Source organism: Camelina sativa, chromosome 11 (genome assembly GCF_000633955.1).
Source record: "Camelina sativa cultivar DH55 chromosome 11, Cs, whole genome shotgun sequence".
NCBI lineage: Eukaryota > Viridiplantae > Streptophyta > Magnoliopsida > Brassicales > Brassicaceae > Camelina > Camelina sativa.
This window is the reverse complement of record NC_025695.1, coordinates 8,941,198-8,959,261: the sequence shown is the minus strand read 5'-3', so window position 1 is coordinate 8,959,261 and position 18,064 is coordinate 8,941,198. Positions and strand designations below refer to the sequence as shown.

At 34.7% G+C, this 18,064-nt stretch overlaps 2 protein-coding genes across 3 annotated transcripts; one reads left to right on the top strand and one right to left on the bottom strand.

Moving 5' to 3' along the window:
* On the bottom strand, positions 2,912 to 4,857 carry LOC104722501 (probable pectate lyase 18). Its single transcript, XM_010440667.2, has 3 exons — positions 4,609 to 4,857; positions 3,694 to 4,443; positions 2,912 to 3,568 (listed from the first exon to the last, which is right to left on the bottom strand). The coding sequence occupies exons 1-3, from the start codon at positions 4,722 to 4,724 to the stop codon at positions 3,208 to 3,210; spliced, it is 1,227 nt and encodes a 408-aa protein (XP_010438969.1). The 5' UTR covers positions 4,725 to 4,857; the 3' UTR covers positions 2,912 to 3,207.
* On the top strand, positions 12,663 to 16,795 carry LOC104722500 (protein STICHEL-like 2). Of its 2 annotated transcripts, none has more exons than XM_010440665.1 (8): positions 12,663 to 13,040; positions 13,266 to 14,765; positions 14,874 to 15,093; positions 15,190 to 15,366; positions 15,471 to 15,665; positions 15,748 to 16,174; positions 16,267 to 16,318; positions 16,480 to 16,795. In XM_010440665.1, the coding sequence occupies exons 2-8, from the start codon at positions 13,323 to 13,325 to the stop codon at positions 16,555 to 16,557; spliced, it is 2,592 nt and encodes an 863-aa protein (XP_010438967.1). In that variant the 5' UTR covers positions 12,663 to 13,040; positions 13,266 to 13,322; the 3' UTR covers positions 16,558 to 16,795. The 2 variants fall into 2 exon arrangements, with proteins under 2 accessions (XP_010438967.1, XP_010438966.1); XM_010440664.1 differs by having other exon boundaries at positions 13,236 to 14,765.

The following is an 18,064-nucleotide window of genomic DNA, read 5'->3' as shown; positions in this document are numbered from 1 at the left end:
AAAGTTTTTATGCTTTATAAATGTCTCTCCCCCTCTTTTTGTTTACTTTTCTCTCGGTTCAATACTTCTTATTTTATTTTTGGTCTATCATTCAAATTCACGGGGTTATATAGCTTCACGGGTTTGGATTAGTATTAATGTAAATTTGAAATATCATTATTTTGGTAGTACAAAATTATTCATTAAAAGTATTTATCAATATTAAAATATTAGACATATTTAATTAACTTGATTAAATTATGATTATGTAAAAATAAATTATTTCTCTGTATACTACGGGTTAAATCCTAATATTAACTATCAAAATACACTTATACAATTTTAAACACTAAATAAATTAAACAAAAATTAACAAAAAAAATGCAGCTTATAATTTTCATATTTTAATTTAAATGTATCTTCCGGCGGTGTACCGCGGGTTAAAATCTAGTATGTATTATATTTTTTACCAATGGTTAATAATTTGCTGGTTCAATATTGATTTGTAAGCACTGTAATTTTTTAAATATATATAACAATGAGCTACATTTTCTGAAGTTCTTGCCACATCATTTTTAGTGATATTCTAGATAATAAATGTGGACACAAATACATTTTTCAAGTTTTAGTCACAATTCACTTGGTGAAACATGTTCTTCACGCTTATATTTGATATATTTTTACTTTTTATTATGTAACATAGAGATGTTGATTTGGGTAAACCCGCCATATTAAAACCACACCATGTTCTTTTTTTTTTTTTTTAACTCATGAATTGATTAAATAAGGGAACCAAGAGTGTTAGAAAACAACCAAGGGAATAAACATACCAACAATAAATAAATAAAACGAAAGCATTCCGGAAACTTAGTTTCTTCGGCATCGTTCCTCTTCAATCCTCTCATGTAGCCATGCCAGACCGCCTCTAGCCAGATAGGAAGGGAGACGACCATCGCGAGTGACACTGCAAGCAATATCCTTGACCAAAGAGTTAGCTTTTGATGAGGAAAGTTTAAAAGAAATCTCTCCCATCTCCTGCACCACCCGTTGGATTTTCAGTAACTGAGACATGTACTTTGGCCAAGCAGATGGAGACTCTAAAGCTGAAATAGCTGCATTACAATCCGACCAAACTTCAACCGACGTGTAGTGTAGCACTTGAATACTCGTAAGACACCACCAAATACAATTAAGCTCTGCAGCAATTCTCGACATTGGTAGTAGAGCATCCCTGGCACGAAGAAGTGCATTCCCTTCATGATTCCCTTAAGTGGATTTCTTTTACTCTACAATATTTTAAACCTATTTAAATTTGCAATCTATTTAAAAATTGTTAAATTTATTTGGACCCAAATGATAGAAGTATTATATAATATCATTACATTATAATTATGAAAAACATATTTTCCGTCAAAATTGCAGATTTTTCCTCATATACTTCCACTCAAACTATAATTTTTCTTTCACAATACAAAGTCTCATTTTCAATCTTATTCATGGACCTAAATTTGATCCGAAAATGACTACATCTTATCTATAATCGATCAAGAACCAAGATTGAAGATTCCAATTAGGAAACTTTTTTTAACCTTTCTAGCTCTCTAAACTCTAAAGAACAACCTCATAATAATCTGTTTAACCATTTAAAGAAAAACAATGAATATATACTCGAATACGACATATATAGAAAATTTAGTTACATATATATTAGCCTTGCCATTAGTAGTAGTGTCCTTCGGTGGAGGCTTGTTGTGTGCAGCATTAGTATCGGTTTTGTCACGGATTCGAGACTCACTTTGAGTACTTCTGATTTGCTTAGCTTTAATCAGTTATATGATTCTTTATCGACAAATGTTACTGGGATATCAAGTATACTCGTGTTAATATATATCCAAATTATATAACAGAAGATTTCAGTAAAATACTCAAATTCAAATATAATGGATTTTGTTTTTGGTTTATTCGTATATATGGATTGTTACAACTACAAGTGTTAAGTGACAACTGAATTAACTGACTCCACGTGACTGCAGAAATGCAACTATTAGTTGCAACTTGCAAGTTTCCCAATAACTTTCAATATCTTGAATGAAGAAGATTTGTTAAAAACAAGAAACAAGGGAGCAATGTGAAAACTCTCTACCTAGTCTGCTGCTTTAAAAAAAAAAAGATATTAATCTCTCTTTGCAACTTTATATTAGCATCATATAATACTAAAAGACTCACCAAATCGAACTAGCCAAGCACTAATCACACCACACCAACTACGTCACATCATTCGTTGCGACCATTTGTTAGTTTCAAAAATTTCTTCTTCCTTTGGTTGCTAAATGTCATTATTATTGTTGCACATGGCCTTCCTTAGCAAATAAAATGTTGCACATGGGGAAAAAAAAGAAAGGTGGTTAGTTGTTTAATTAGTTACTTTCAAATTTTAAATGTAATGTATCCCCCCATAATCAGTGGACAGTAGTCAAACACGAATATGAGACAAGCCCATCAAAAGTAGAGCTACCCTCTGGTATTTGACTGCTCCAAATTTTTCTTTCTTTTTTCCTTTTTTTTCTTTTTCTTATTCCAATCTATCAACTCCACTTTTATAAATTTCTTTCCTATTTTTAAGGGTAAATTTTTCTTTATTTAACCGGAATCGATGCATTGGCCAGAGGGAAGAAAAAAAAAAAAAAAAGTCGTGAGAGTTGGTCAAACATTGACTGGCTCACCACAGCTTTGACTAAAAAAGTTACCATTTTACACAACACTCCAAACTTCTGAATAAAAAAGTGAATTTTTCGGAAAACCAAAGCCTTTTTCTGAACTGCCAAATGGTCACATTGTAACTAACCTCTCCATCCATGTGTGGACACAAATTGATAACTTCAAATTGTTTGTAACGAAACTAGTTTTCTTTGTAAATAAGAGAAATACTAAAAGAGAAAGACAAATTATATTTATATTAATATCAAAGATCAACACATCTGCACTTGTTCCCACACTTTAACCTAATTAAAAGATTCCTTAAAACAGAGAATCCTTAAGAAGGGTCCTAAAGATCAGAGCAAGCCAGAGGTTGTATTCTCCTTACAATTTTACCCGAAATGAAAAGAAAAATTAAAAAAAAGAGGGGTAAAAAGATGGTATTAATCATCCCCTTAATTGGTGGGTGGCTTTTTAATTGCCTTTTCCTATATATAAAATTGGTAAAGTGTGACCCCAACTAAGCCACAATCAGCAACGGGAACTCTTACGGCAATTCAGTGCACCAGAGCTAAACGTCAATGGTCCAACGAGAGAAGACGGTTTAGCACCAAGGCTAGAGGCCTTTGCATAGCTAGACGAGGCTGCACCACCTGATGGAGTAAAAAACGCACCGTTTAGCAACAAATCTCCAGAAGATCTCCAATTCCAACTCTTCCACTCGCTCTCAGGCGCGTCCTCATGCTTAGTCACTTCTTTGCTGAATCTGATGTTTGGGGCCAAGAATCTGTTCCCTTGACTATTGATTGTAGGATTAGCACTTCCTCCAATCGCGTACATCTCCCAATGTGTGTAGTCGTTGTTCACCACATGGAAGTACCCATGTCTACACCTACACATCAACAACAACAACAACACAATGGACCCAAAAATTAATCTATATCCATAGTCACAATCACATTAACTTAAAGCACAAAGTTAAAAAAAAAAAAAAATTCAGATCTTTTTTTTATTTACCTTGGCATTCTTTGGACAAGTCCTTCACCAAAATGGTTAAACGCAATGGTGATTTGCATATTCTTGTCACGAGTGTAAGTATCACTGTGACCAAGCAGCATGACCTTATCATGATGCGTCATGTGATTGTTAGACAAAGTTATAGCCGTCGAGCCCATGATAGCATCAATGAGTCCGTCTTCACAGTTAGAGAGCGAGCAATGGTCAACCCAAACATGACTCCCACCAAAGATAGAGACACCATCACCGTCCGATATCGTTCTCCACCCGAAGTGCCTTGGGGAGCTCCGTACCATAGCGTTCCCACCTTGCTTACAGTCATGGATATGAATCCCATGGATGATAATGTTGGTCACGTACTGGATCGTGATACAAGGACCACCAGAGATGTGTACGGAGACGCCACGACCGTCGATGGTCTTGAAAGAGTTCATGATGAGCTCTTCTTTGAGCCGAATCGTCATGTCTCGCTGGAAGATGATCCAGAGCGGCTCGTCTTGGATCACGGCGTGTCTCAAAGTTCCGGGTTTGGGGGTAACTGGGTTGTCGTCTCCTGAGTCGGTGACAACGTAGATCCGACCGTCACGGCCACCGATAGCGTTTTTGCCGAAACCAATGGCGCAGTCGGCGAGACGTTGACGGTGTTGCTCCCAGTGAGGGTCACAACGCCAACAGTCGTCGATTGGGTTACCGGTCGTACATGAGAGATAACCTAACTTCCTTCTTGCAGCAACGGACGCATTAATGCTCCTGCGAGCGAGCGAACAAACACAACTTTTTTTATTAAAAACAGAGACTTTTCAAAATGGTCCCTTTTTTTTTGTAACAACACTATGCTCAAATGTAAAAGCAAAAAAAAAAATGATTAGTGGTTCTCAAGTAAATGTGAATGATAAAGTTGAGAAAGATTCATACTTGTGAACTTCTTCAACAACAGATTCAGGGTCTGGAACTGGTGAAGATAAGAACAATGGAGCGTAGAGAAGAAAGGAGACAATGGTGATAAAGAGCTTCTTCGTCTGCATTTTCATTTTTTTCTCTCTTTCTCGGAGGATTAGAGTACAGAGTCTCTCTTTCTCTCTCGGATTTTGGGGGAGAGAAGAGGGAAGTGAAGGAAGGACAGAGGAAAAATGTAGTGTGTGGGGAGATAGAAAGAAGAGGAAACTTTGGGGGAGTTTATATAAAGATATAAAAGGACCTCTCTCTACACTATACACTACTACCATTTGTTATTGGAAATTTTTTAAGGTTTTGGTCCCACTTGTTTATATATCCTTTAATAAAGAACCTTATAGTATAATAATGCCTAGGATGAACCAATAATATGGTTACATCCGTTACTCAAGTCTAATTTGTTGACAAAAATAAATAAAAATAGCTTCCCCCAATCTAATTAGGTCGGAATTTGTATACTTTTCAAATAACTTCCACATGACTTGTTCAGCCGAATAAATATATTGATCCAGGAAGTTGGTGTTTAAAGTTTATTATAAGGTTCCAAACCAATTGTAGTAACCATTCTAGTTGATAACATATGTTATAATTATGCATGTATTTATAGTTGTGTTTTTTATGCCTTTTTTTGTTTTGTTTCATACATTTAAGAAAACAACAAAGTCGGGATTTAGAAAAGGGAGATTTTTTTCTTGATTGGGCATGCTTTAAATGTATTATGAATTCATGAATTTAATTATCTACCAATGGCCTTCTCAAAATTTCTATTTGTTTGAATATACATGTTCTATAATCTATATGGTCGTCTAGCGGAGAAAGACATCAACGCAAATCCTTTAAATCGAGATAAAGAAGCTAAAGCATGCTAAAAGATATCGAATTGGCAAGCAATGATCGTTTAGTGGAACCATATCAGTCAAATACTGAAATACCTCAACACTTTCAAGTAAAAGTTTGCAACACATTATGGCATCTGTATTGGGAGAACATTTTTTAGTGTTCTTAGAGTAAAAATATTACGAAAATAATGTAAGATTATTAGTTTAGATTTTTTGTTAGGAAGTTGATTATTGGGAGAACATGTTTAAGATCATAAGATTTAATAATATAATAATTTTAAACATATTACAATTTAAAAAAAAAATTAAAATAACATTTAAATTGCAAACTTAAAAAACTTACACTAAATTCAAATGACAATACCAAATTTTTAGGAAACAAAAAAACATTAAAGATATAAATTAAAAAAACAAACAAAACTTCCTCCAAACAAATAAATGTTTTCTCCTTTGCAAAAAATTGTATTCATTCACGAGTTGCCACGTCACCCAAGAACTGGCCCAAAATCAGTTTTACATCAAGAACCAACAGCATGTTCTTCACCCACTGTTCTCTATATTTTTTATTTTAAAAAGGCTTAGAACACCCAAGGTGTTTCCTGTCCAAAAGGCCTATATGTTTTTTAGATTGTGTATTCCTCGGCGTGTGAGTGTCACTTTTTTTTTAAAAACAACTTTTCCTTATAAACTTCTCAAATATACCATAAATTCCAAAAAAAAAATCTTAGATATATAGAATCATTTGTTTCACCAAATTTCTTAGATGGAAGAGATAGTCGACATTCACATATACCAATTTTGATGGAAGACGATTGGAGGCCAATAAAATCCTCAAAACCTTTAAAAGTGGTTTTATAGTTATGTTTTCAATTATATATTACTTAAATAGATTGTTGCACTGTATACGCTTTATTAAAATCTCCTATCAATAGTTTGACACACTAAATAATTCGTGCGGCACCACTGGACACTTGCTGAATATAAAGTATTCTAGATGTAAAATCTACCCCAAACGAGTTGGGTAATTTGGTATCAATTTGTGAAGTTTATAAGGAAAATATACCATAAATATACATAAACAATAATGAAACCTTAGATACTTACAAGTGTGTGCTATGGTTTGGTAATGAAACCTTACAAGTGTGTGCTATGGTTTGGTAATTTGATATCTATTTAGCGGTAATTTCTTGTATGAGTAGTCGAATCTAAACAATTCGTATCCTATTACTTATATAGATTGCACATATATAATTTTACAAACAAAAATTTAAAAAAATCATTGGAAAGTTTCCGTATTGTACCAGTTACCTGAACAAAACATTTATTATTCGGAGTATTAAGATTTCCAACCATATACTATAGCGACATGCCGGGTAATATATAGCAAGGGAACGAGAAGACAAATGAGTGAACATGTTTTTGAGTAATGAAGTATCAAGTACACACAAATAGAAAAAAAAAATAATGGAATGAGATGATAAGAAAGAAAACAGTAGAATGATGTAATAAAATGTCGGGATAAACCATTTAATAAGTCGTAATGATTCTGTTGAAGACAACAGTACTGCTTGCATGATCTTTGCCATCTATCTTCAAATTTTGTATCCTTATGTCTATATGGGTTTTTGATTAGCCTACTTTTTAGGTAGGGAACCGAATGATATATAGTAATTTGAAAAACATAGAAATGAGTTTAAATTGTGAAAACAAAAAATGATAATAGGAAGAAGAAAGATGGATAATATTTAGAACAGTTGATACATATATATAGGAGAGAAATACGAGAAAATGTGAAGTTTATAGGGTTGTGTGGAAACAAAAAAAAAAGACTATTAAATAGTGGTAGATGTCCATACTATTAATCAACAAAAACTTTTCAAAAAAACTAATCAAATAAGCATTGTCCATATTTTAATAACGTTATTAGCACAATAACAACTTAATTAAGTAATTGGTTTTTCCTACCAAAAAAGTAATTGGTTTTGAGTTATGTAATTGTTTTTAATGTTTTTTTTTTTTAATTTCTCTCAATTTCACTCTCATTTGTTATAGACATATTTATTCAATTCTCTATATTTTACATTGAATATACATATTCTTAATGTACTACTAGAAGAACTTAATTACAGCTATTTTTCTTCATGATTGGTATTGTCGGTGAAAATGTTTTGAAAACTAGTTGTATATCTCACCATCCATATTCCCATTCCAGTTCATAGTGCACCAATCACGGTACGGGATTTGAAAACAAATCAAAACTCTCTCTGGCCTCTGCCTTTAAAGTCCTTTAGGTAAATAGGTGTTGGTAATGATAGGGGGAAGTGGAAAGCATGGGGGGAGAGAAAGTGAGTGTGGGGCAACTAATGCCTCGTGATTTGCCGTTTTTACGGGATTCCTAATTGTTAGGTTCGTTTTTGACAGTTGAGCATGCTTTTCTCTGCTGGACACCGTAATCAACTGATACCGTTTGATTTTTCTAAAAAAATATATATGAAAGTATTGGCTACTACTAGTACTACAAACGAAAAAAGTAAAAACAACAATAGTGTCACCTTTGTTTTTTCTTCGACGACAACAATAATGTCATTTTGTTGACACTTGAAGAAGTCTGGTATACACAATTTTGTAAATAACATATACCACTCCATAATTTTATTTTGCTGTTGACAAAACTAAATGTTATGGACTTATTTCTTACGAACTCATGGCGACCTTAGCATATTTTGACTAGATCTTTCATCTTGGCACAAAAAAAGTTTGGTTGGTCAATATATTTTGCTTTATCAATAAGAAAACTTGACATAACTTAGATTATGGATCGACAAAACTTAGTTTTGTTTTCCCCAAAGTATATGTTCTTAATACATGCTAAGTCGAAATTAACAACCATTTATTTAGCCATTTTAAATAAGCTACATACCATTTCTCTTTTGCACGGGAGATAGTGCGATTGGCTAAAAGAAGTGCAAGTTGAAGTTTTTATAAACCAAAATAGATGTGTTTTGTCATATATATTGTGCTTTATCAATAAGAAACGTGAAAGCAAACAATCAAATTCGACATAAAACACTGTTTAAGGAAAGATAATTACTTACATTGATCTTGGGGGTCATAGTCTCCATGAACGGACAAATTCGTCCTGTTCCTCAATTTTTTTTCCAAAGGTTACATATTTGGCGATTAATTTTGGGTTTGTCACAAGTGTTTAAAAAAAAAAATTGAAGAACCGATTCGTATGCTTGTCGTAAGCTAATAAGAAATTGCAATATTTATGTTCTGTATTATTTAGTCTTTGACTTTGAGATTTTACATACTTACTACACTCATATTCAAAACACATACAAATATGAAAGTGAATTACATTGATTTTTTTTTTCTTTCAATTTGATAGAGTAGTAGGAATCAATCAAGGAGAAAGGCCCGCTGAACTCAACAAATCTTCACCTTCACTCCACTCCACCAACAAGATTTGATCAATAAGATAAATGTGATAACGACAACGAAGATTTGAGTAATCACAGCACATGCATCCCAAAAACTGATTATTGTTGCAGTGAAGGGGCAAAGTAGGCAACCCTATCATGCGACGTATCCTTTTTCTTTTGTTTATTCTTTTTCAGTCCGTAAAGTTCGCCGAGAATTCGAAGATAAGTAAATATATGGTATCCAGCCATACATGTAATACGTGGCGAACTCATGCTTAGGTTATCCTTTCTAATCATTTATTTTTATTTTTGTTGTGGTGACCCCATATGACTGGTATTTAACGGAACCTTGATTGAACCATGACATAGAGAACTTACAAGGATTCAATTAATGTTGTCACCTATATACATGTTGACATAGAACTTTATAAGAACTAGCTAGAGATGATTCATCCCTATAGATGCCAATGAGACAAGGCTTCTTCGAATAAATCCGACACGATTTTACCATTTTGTTTTATTTACATTGGTATTTCATCGATCCCATTCATGCACACTCTTGATTTTGCTAAACAAAAAATGAATCTCATAATGGAAATTAACCCAATAATTCGGAAAATAAATAATTTACGAACAAAAATAATACTATTTTATAGTTCCGTAGTACTTAAATCATTTATTAATTAGTTTTTTGTATCTTGTAAATTTTATCCGAGCTAGTAAACATGAGATCAGTTTCTAATCCATGTATCAAATGGACCCAAATGACATGTTTGAAACATATTAAGTGGATTTGATATTATATGCATCCATTGGCCATTATTGTTGAGTTCCGTTTGTGTAATGTGACTCGCGTGAAAACACTAAAGGCCCGAGAGCTAGTTTTGGTAAACAATAGGTCAACGTATCGGTCTTTCATCCGCCAAACGAAGCTATAAAAGAGCAGCTGCAGAAGCTTTTATATTATGTAGAAATACCATAAAGGTTAGTACTTAAGTCATCTAAATTAGGTTACAGACCTGCTGGGCAGACTTATAGGGTACTCAAAATCCGGTTTAAAATTTAAGTCACGTTCTAATTGGTCAACTGGAAAAACGCAAAGAAATTGCCTTGCATGTTGAAATGGTTACATCCATCCACAATGCTTGATTTAAAAATCCTTTAGCTCATGCATACGACTTTGCGTTGAGATTAGGACATCGAGTCATCAACACGTCTATTTATTTGCTCTATTGCTTCAGGAGTGAGGTTGAGTACTCCCTCTCGAACTAAACGCTTATTTGTCTATACGAAAGAAAAAAAACTAACCACGTCCACATTGGAGAACTCAACGCGTATTTTATCTCACTTGTTTTCGACGCACGTTAATTAATCATCAACTCAAAATCAGATCACTCGTACAACAACATAAACAAAATATATATAATGTGACTTTTAAGGGTACTATATAATGTGACTTTTAAGGGTACTACTCCCTCACGAGTGTCATTCTACACTGATTTTTTTGTTTCATAAAGAATGTCACTTTATATTTCCAATATAACTTTTTACATCAAATTTCTTATTCTACCCTTAACCCAAAGCTCTTTGTATTAAATTTGAATGATTAATTACTCATTAAATAAGGGCAAATATGTATAATTCAATTTTTTCTTAATTTGTGTGTAAAGTGTCAAAATGACATTTTTTATGAAACAGAGGGAGTATTATTTTATATCTTACTGTATCCAAACGTAATATTGTAATCTCATACTCAGATACAAACTCAAGTTGAACTTAATTAATATACAGTATATACCAGTGAATATGTATCATGTGGTTACTATTAGTACGAAAACAGTATATCTGTATATGTATTTTGTGGAATATATGTAATTAATGGTTTTTGAATGTTTGGTGTAGTTGGAGGCAATGCTTCTTTTATTATTTTTAAAGTTAATAATGCTATAATGAGCGAGGAACACAAATTTGTGCACAGACGTTGCTACACAACAATGCTTGTTATAAATTATGACTTTTGAGTAGGTTTTGCTAGAAAGAGAAGAGAGCCAAAACTAATGAAGAAAATTAACTAACGTCGTTTATGGAATGTGGATTATTTAGAGAGAGTTTCGTTGAATCCATAATGTTAGTAACCGACACAAAAGTCATGTATTATTTCTTCAGTACATGCCATGCCAAAGACTTGTAGTTGAAGGACGATTTATGCCAATATGCCATACACATATTTTGGTGTAGTTGGAGGCAGATTTTCCATACAGATCTTTTTGAAGGCGCAATTTTCTCATTTACTCTAGGAGTTCAGTTTGCGCAGTTTATATGCTACATGTGTTTTAATGATCCAATTTCAGAATCAACATAGAACTAATTTACACACAAGTCGAGAGAAAGAAAAAAGGCACTAGACAAGAAAGTTAAACGTTTATACACATACATGATTCTCAACGCAAATATTTTTATTTTCTCCATATGAATATATGATCACATCATATTACGATCAGAAAATCCGTCAAATAAAAAAAATGACATCATTGTTGTGTAACGTCACAACTCCACCATCTGTAATCTTCCACACTTGATTTCAGTTTTTGGCATCTACTCTCATTCAACGACCCGTTTACTACTATGAAAAACTCAAAAATTTATCGATCGGCTTTACAAATCACGACGATATCTTTTTTAGTTTTGTTCCATGACTTTGTCATTAATGTTCCGTAAATCTTTAACTCAACTATCTTTTTAAAAAAAAAAAAAAGGTCTCTAACTGAAATACATATGTAACTGTGGAGTTCTATCAACATGAATTACATAAAACATAAATGCTATTTGCTGATATAATAGTTTAACTAGATTTGGATCCGTGCTACAACACATATGTTGAATTTCCTTTTATTTATATTGTAATTTTTATATAAAATATAATTTATGTGATTGTTTTTAAAAGTTGTGTGAATAAAACATTATGCAATAAAATCATAAGGTAAATGTAAGGACTTCAAATTTTTTGAGATTTCTTATGATTGTTCTGCGGATTAGTCTAAATTTTTGAAATTTATCAAATCAATCATAATAAACATTATTTATATTATTTTGATATATAGTTGTTAGTATAATTGAAAATCACTCTTAATCTGGAAGAGTGATTAATTTTTGAGATTTTGTTTCCTATATATGGTTAATTAAATATTATGTGGAGATTTTATTTTATTTTTTTGAATATTTTTTTTAAGAAGATCTGAAATCAAGATTTAACTAACGGTTACAACCCATATAACTTATAACCTATCAAATAAATAATCTTATAACCTATATTATATAGTCTACAAAAAAAGTTATGTAGTTCCGTTTTATTATATAGGAGATTAATTCTTGGAAATATATTCATATGTACAATCCTTATCCGCACTCACAGAACACAACATTTTTGTTGTAAAACCAAAACCATTATCCCAGCGGTGTGTGTTTATTGAGCTCAACACTTGTGTTACCACTTGTAATATTTTGTACCAAGATAAAATTTATTGAAGCTGATATTGAATTCCACCAAATAAAAATAAATTATTGGATAGTTTCATCTAGAATTCCAACTAAGAAATTATTGAGAGAGTTGAATCAGAATTTACTGGTAGAACGAACACGTGAGTAGTACTAGTAGTCGTAGGAGTTCAAAACGTGGCAGAGAAGCGGACCATACGAAGCTAAAAAAGAGGGACTTGAAACTGAAACCGCCGAACGAATCTTAAATGAAGCGAAGGAACACCCCAAAAATATTGAAGTCTTTTTTCTCTCTCTTTCTTACTGGTCGGGCTCTCTGTCCAAAGACTCCACCTTTTCTCTGCAAATATCTCTGCCCTCCTACTCTAACATGTCTCCCCTTCTCTGTCTCTCACACAAACAACGACCCCTTTCCTATTTTCACCTCCTCTCACCATTACATTTACTCTTTGTATTTAGTATTTACTACTTTGCCCACCAACTCCTTCTTCTTCTTCTTCTTCTTCTTTCAAGAAGGGATTTTAGGGTTTTTGGATTCTCCACATTGTACGCCACTCTGTTCATTACATACACCTTGGTATTCCCGAATCTTGACGTTTGGGATTTTCAAGTTTGTCGTTTCCTTATTTAAAAGGTATTTTAATTCGTTCCAAGTTTTGTTCTTTTTCATAGCTTATCTGGGTCTCTGTTTTATGCGTCTTTTGAGCTCTGTGAGTGTTAATATTATACATTTTATCCTCCATCTTTTGTGCTATGCTATCACATTAGAATTGTTTAGTGAGCTTAAATGCTGCGGAATATTACTAATTTCACAGTCACATTATATCAGGTTAGTGATGATGGGTGTCGGATCTTGAAGTTTCAGGAGAGTAAAGAGAGAGCTTTGGGATTTGTCTTTGCATCTGTTTTTGGAATAATGGGGGAGACTAGAAGGCATTCTGTAGATGTCCCCATCACAAGAACCCTTGTGGCCCTCAGAAGGGTTAGGTCACTGAGAGATCCATGTACCACTTCAATGAGCAAGTTTGCTTCTTTGCTTGACAATGTCAAATGGGAAACTGGTTCCAACAATGGGATCTCACTTCAGTTTGTGGAACATGGTGATGATCCTTGTAAGGTTGATGCTGGTCCTGGGGGTTTGATTCCTTTTGGAGGATCTTACTCGATAATGGAGGAGCTTGAGAATGGTTGTGATCTTCACAAGTTGAGCAGCAAGGTGGTAGATGTTGATGGAGACGCCTGCTCAAGGAGTAGATCTCCGTCTAGTGAAAGATCTTGTGGTGATTTATCTGTTAAAGGTAGGGAGTTAGCATGTAATGTGCCTTCAGTTAGTCATGCTGAAGAGGCTGCTTCAGGGGGAAGATATAGAAACCATTATTCAACCAAGTTAGGTAGCTCAGTGGGTGAATATGGAAGCCGTTTAGGTAGTCCAATGACCTCAACAAATCATAGTTATTATGGTGATGAAGATGTTGATTTTGATAACCAATCTAACCGTGGTTGCGGGATAACGTATTGCTGGTCAAGAACGCCGAGGTACAGAGGATCAAACCAATCCTCAGATGTAGAAGAGTATCCTTTACTACCTGGAAATGGAAATGGAAATGGTGAGAGTGATGTAATGACACTGAGTCACGAAGTGTTGCCAAGGAGTCTGAGTCAGAAATTTAGGCCTAAATCTTTTGATGAGTTAGTTGGACAAGAAGTTGTGGTGAAATGTCTCTTGAGCACCATACTGAGAGGAAGGATTACTTCTATTTATCTTTTTCACGGTCCTCGTGGGACTGGTAAAACATCAACATCCAAGATATTTGCTGCTGCCTTAAACTGCCTTTCACAGGCTGCACATAGTAGACCATGTGGGTTGTGTAGTGAATGCAAATCATACTTCTCCGGAAGTGGCAGGGACGTGATGGAAATAGACTCTGGTAAACTAAACCGGGCTAGCTACCTCAGGTCTCTCATCAAGAGTGCATCTCTTCCTCCGGTTTCATCTAGATTTAAGGTTTTTATAATCGATGAGTGTCAGTTATTATGTCAAGAAACTTGGGGTACTCTCTTGAACAGTTTGGACAACTTCTCTCAGCATTCGGTTTTTATATTGGTTACATCGGAGTTAGAAAGGCTACCGCGTAATGTGCTCTCACGGTCTCAGAAATACCATTTCTCTAAAGTATGTGATACGGATATATCAAATAAGCTGGCAAAGATTTGTATTGAAGAAGGTATTGATTTTGATCAGGGGGCTATTGATTTCATTGCATCTAAATCTGATGGTTCACTTCGGGATGCTGAGATAATGCTTGATCAGTTAAGTTTGCTTGGTAAAAGAATAACAACATCTTTGGCCTACAAGCTTGTAAGTTTACACATCTTTTTTCATACTTCTTTAATCACTCAATTGTCTTGGAAATGTTAGATTAGTTTAGAAAAAAGGGAATATGAATTTTATTTTTTATTTCTGCAGATTGGGGTTGTTTCTGATGATGAATTGCTTGACCTGCTTGATCTTGCCCTGTCTTCTGATACTTCAAACACGGTTATAAGGGCGAGGGAACTTATGAGATCCAAGATAGATCCAATGCAGCTTATTTCCCAGCTAGCTAATGTCATTATGGACATCATTGCTGGAAACTCTCAAGAAAGTAGTTCAGCAACCAGACTTAGGTTTCTTACAAGGCATACATGTAAGCAACTAAGCACCCCAATGATTACATATGATATGAGCTTCATTATTGAACCTGACTTTAACTCCTTATCATATATTGTTATTCTATATGCAGCTGAAGAAGAAATGCAGAAATTGAGTAATGCATTGAAGATACTGTCTGATGCTGAGAAACATTTGAGAGCATCTAAAAACCAGACAACCTGGCTCACTGTGGCACTTCTGCAACTAAGCAACACCGACTCATCTTCTTTTCCAACAAACGAAAATGAAAGAAGCCAAAGAAGCAAAGGTCCGTAATTTATATAATGCCTCTTTCATGATCTCATGTTTCTTTTTCGTGTTATGTTGGTTGCTAACTCAATAACATACCTTGGTCCTGTATCTACTATCTAGACGTTGAGCTCTCCAGTACATCGTCGGATTGTCCTCGTGATGTCGTTAAATCAGAAACCGAGGATTGTCAAGAGAGAAACTGTAAAGAAACAGTTGAAGCTGTATGGAAAACGGTTACAGATTTGTGTTGTTCTGACTCACTAAGGAGCTTTTTACTGAAACGAGGAAGGTTGACTTCACTTACTGTCGAAAAAGGTATCTTATATTCTCCAAAGATACTCTGAAGTTTTAGCTTTGTTTGCTTTCCGGTAAGTAATGCAGATTCGTTGTTTTTCAGGTGTGGCAATAGCAGAATTGGAATTCTACACACCTCAACATGTAGCAAAAGCAGAGAAATCATGGAAACTGATTGCAGACTCGTTCCAATCTGTGTTAGGATGCAACGTTGAGATCCGAATGAATCTTGTTATATCTGCGTGTTCTCCACCAAAGAGTGCTAAAGCAGCAGCAAGTCTTTTCTTTGGACTTTTCAGTTGTTCTCGTAGAATGCTACACAAGTCGTATCTGGCTACTAGAACTGACTCTGATTGCGCATCTGAAAAGCACGTAATTACAAATTCTCTGAGAAGTTGCCAAGGAAATGTTCTGAGGGCTCGAAGTGTTCGTTCTTCAGCCAATGCATCGTCCCGAATGAGCTGTTCCAGTGACCAAGGCGATGCAACGTCTGCCATGTGTACTCCACACATGCCTCCAGGTGACAAAAGGTAAAAATTGGTTTCATATATCTATTTCAAAAGTAAGTTGTTTTGTGATTTGGATATGTACTCAAGTATGCTTTGCCTCTGACTTTGTGCAGGCTAGAAGACGACGCTGATGTGTTGTGCTGGAGGAGAACTCCCTTAGGGAAGGTAAATATCTCTACTAGGCCTACGAATTCCGTTTGGTTTGATTTTTTTGCCCAACCCTATAATATATTATCTACCCTCTAAATTCATGAGGACTTGATAAAGATCTCTGTCGTCTGAACCTTTTAAAGTTGCTGATTTTGTGATGATCGGATGTCTTGTAGGGTCAGGGAGAGACACAGAACAGCAAGAGCTCACGGCTTATAGGCCGAGTCCTTCCCTGCAGCACTGCAGCTAATTAAGTGAGCTTGATGACATTCAGTAGGTTTAGCAAATCCATTGAGACCTGTTTTGGACAATATGACACAGAATGTACAGTTGCAAAATGTGTTTCAAGACCATATTTTCCATAATACTACTAATCAATCATTTAATGGACCTGAATTTTACTGTCTTGGAACCTTTTTATTGGCTGAGCTCATTTTCTTTTCTCATGTATCTCATTAATTAAAGTGAATTAGATGTTCGTTTTTGTTTCTAGCAACCGGTATTGAGCTATTTCGAATGCTGACCATTGTTTTGAGTCGTAAACCATTTGTACTTGTAGTAACGAAGATGGTTGGAATCAGTAACAAAATGACTGCAATACCGGTTACATATAGTTTTATAAGCATCTCATAATAGTTGAAGTGGGGAAGTGAGGTGCCCTGGGAAATCTATTTGAAGGCCAACATAGACATGTTGCAGAACCCTATCCACACCACTTACTCACTTATGCTATAACCCATATCTTAAAACAACTAGTTAGATTAGTCTTCAACTTTTTTGGTGTATAAAAGAGGTGGACACTATGGATATTTTAATAAACAGAGGCTATTTTGGGATAAGATATTGACAGATATTATTATAAATTATCTGGTTTCATTACTCTTTTTTTTCCACTGTTATTATCAATTTTGGATAAAGAAAGAAAACACCAAAAAAATAAATAATTGATAACCCTAGTAGTCCGATGCGTTTAGCAGGCCAGCACATGTTACGAACAATCACCACCGTTGGGAGAGTAACACGTGGCGGAAGTATTAGCGATGAGAGCTTTTTGATGAGAAACCGTAGCCGTAGTCTCCTCCAGCTGCAGCCTCCATTCGCGTAAGCAAAGCTTTTTTTGTTTGTTTGTTTGTTTGTCCTTCCCAAATCCATCTTCTCTCAAGTATAGTGATAGCTACAACCCCAGCTCCCAGACTCGGTCTTGTTTGCTTTTTCGATCTACGCTCCGACGTCTTTTGTTCTTACCACGGATCTCGCCTGTCCGCTTTGAGGAGGTTCTTCACTTACGTAGTAGGGTATGACATTTCGGGATTTTTACTATTTGAGCATTACATTTTTGCTTGGGAGTTTCAATATTTCTCGGGTGGCTTGTCGTTGGATTCTCAAACGTGTTTTTGTTTTGGCATTTGATCATAGGGTGATTGATTCTGTAGATTTATTATGCTTTTACAAGAAATTAGTTCTCGTTGGTTCCTGGATTGTGTGCATTGGTGATTTAGATCTCTTTATTCAGTTCATTTTTGGAAGATTCAGAACTGTTATAGCTGAAACAAGTTGTTCTCATGTTTGTTCGCCGTGTTGATGTTATCGTATTGTATATTTTGAGGTTAAAGGATTTGTTTAATGATGTTTTACTAAACAGGGGTGATTGCCAAAGATGGAGGGTTTCTTAACGGATGAGCAGAGAGAGTTGTTGAAAGTTGCAACTGAGACTGCAGAGAGTAATCCACCGGCACATAATCCTCACTCGGTTTTGCATAC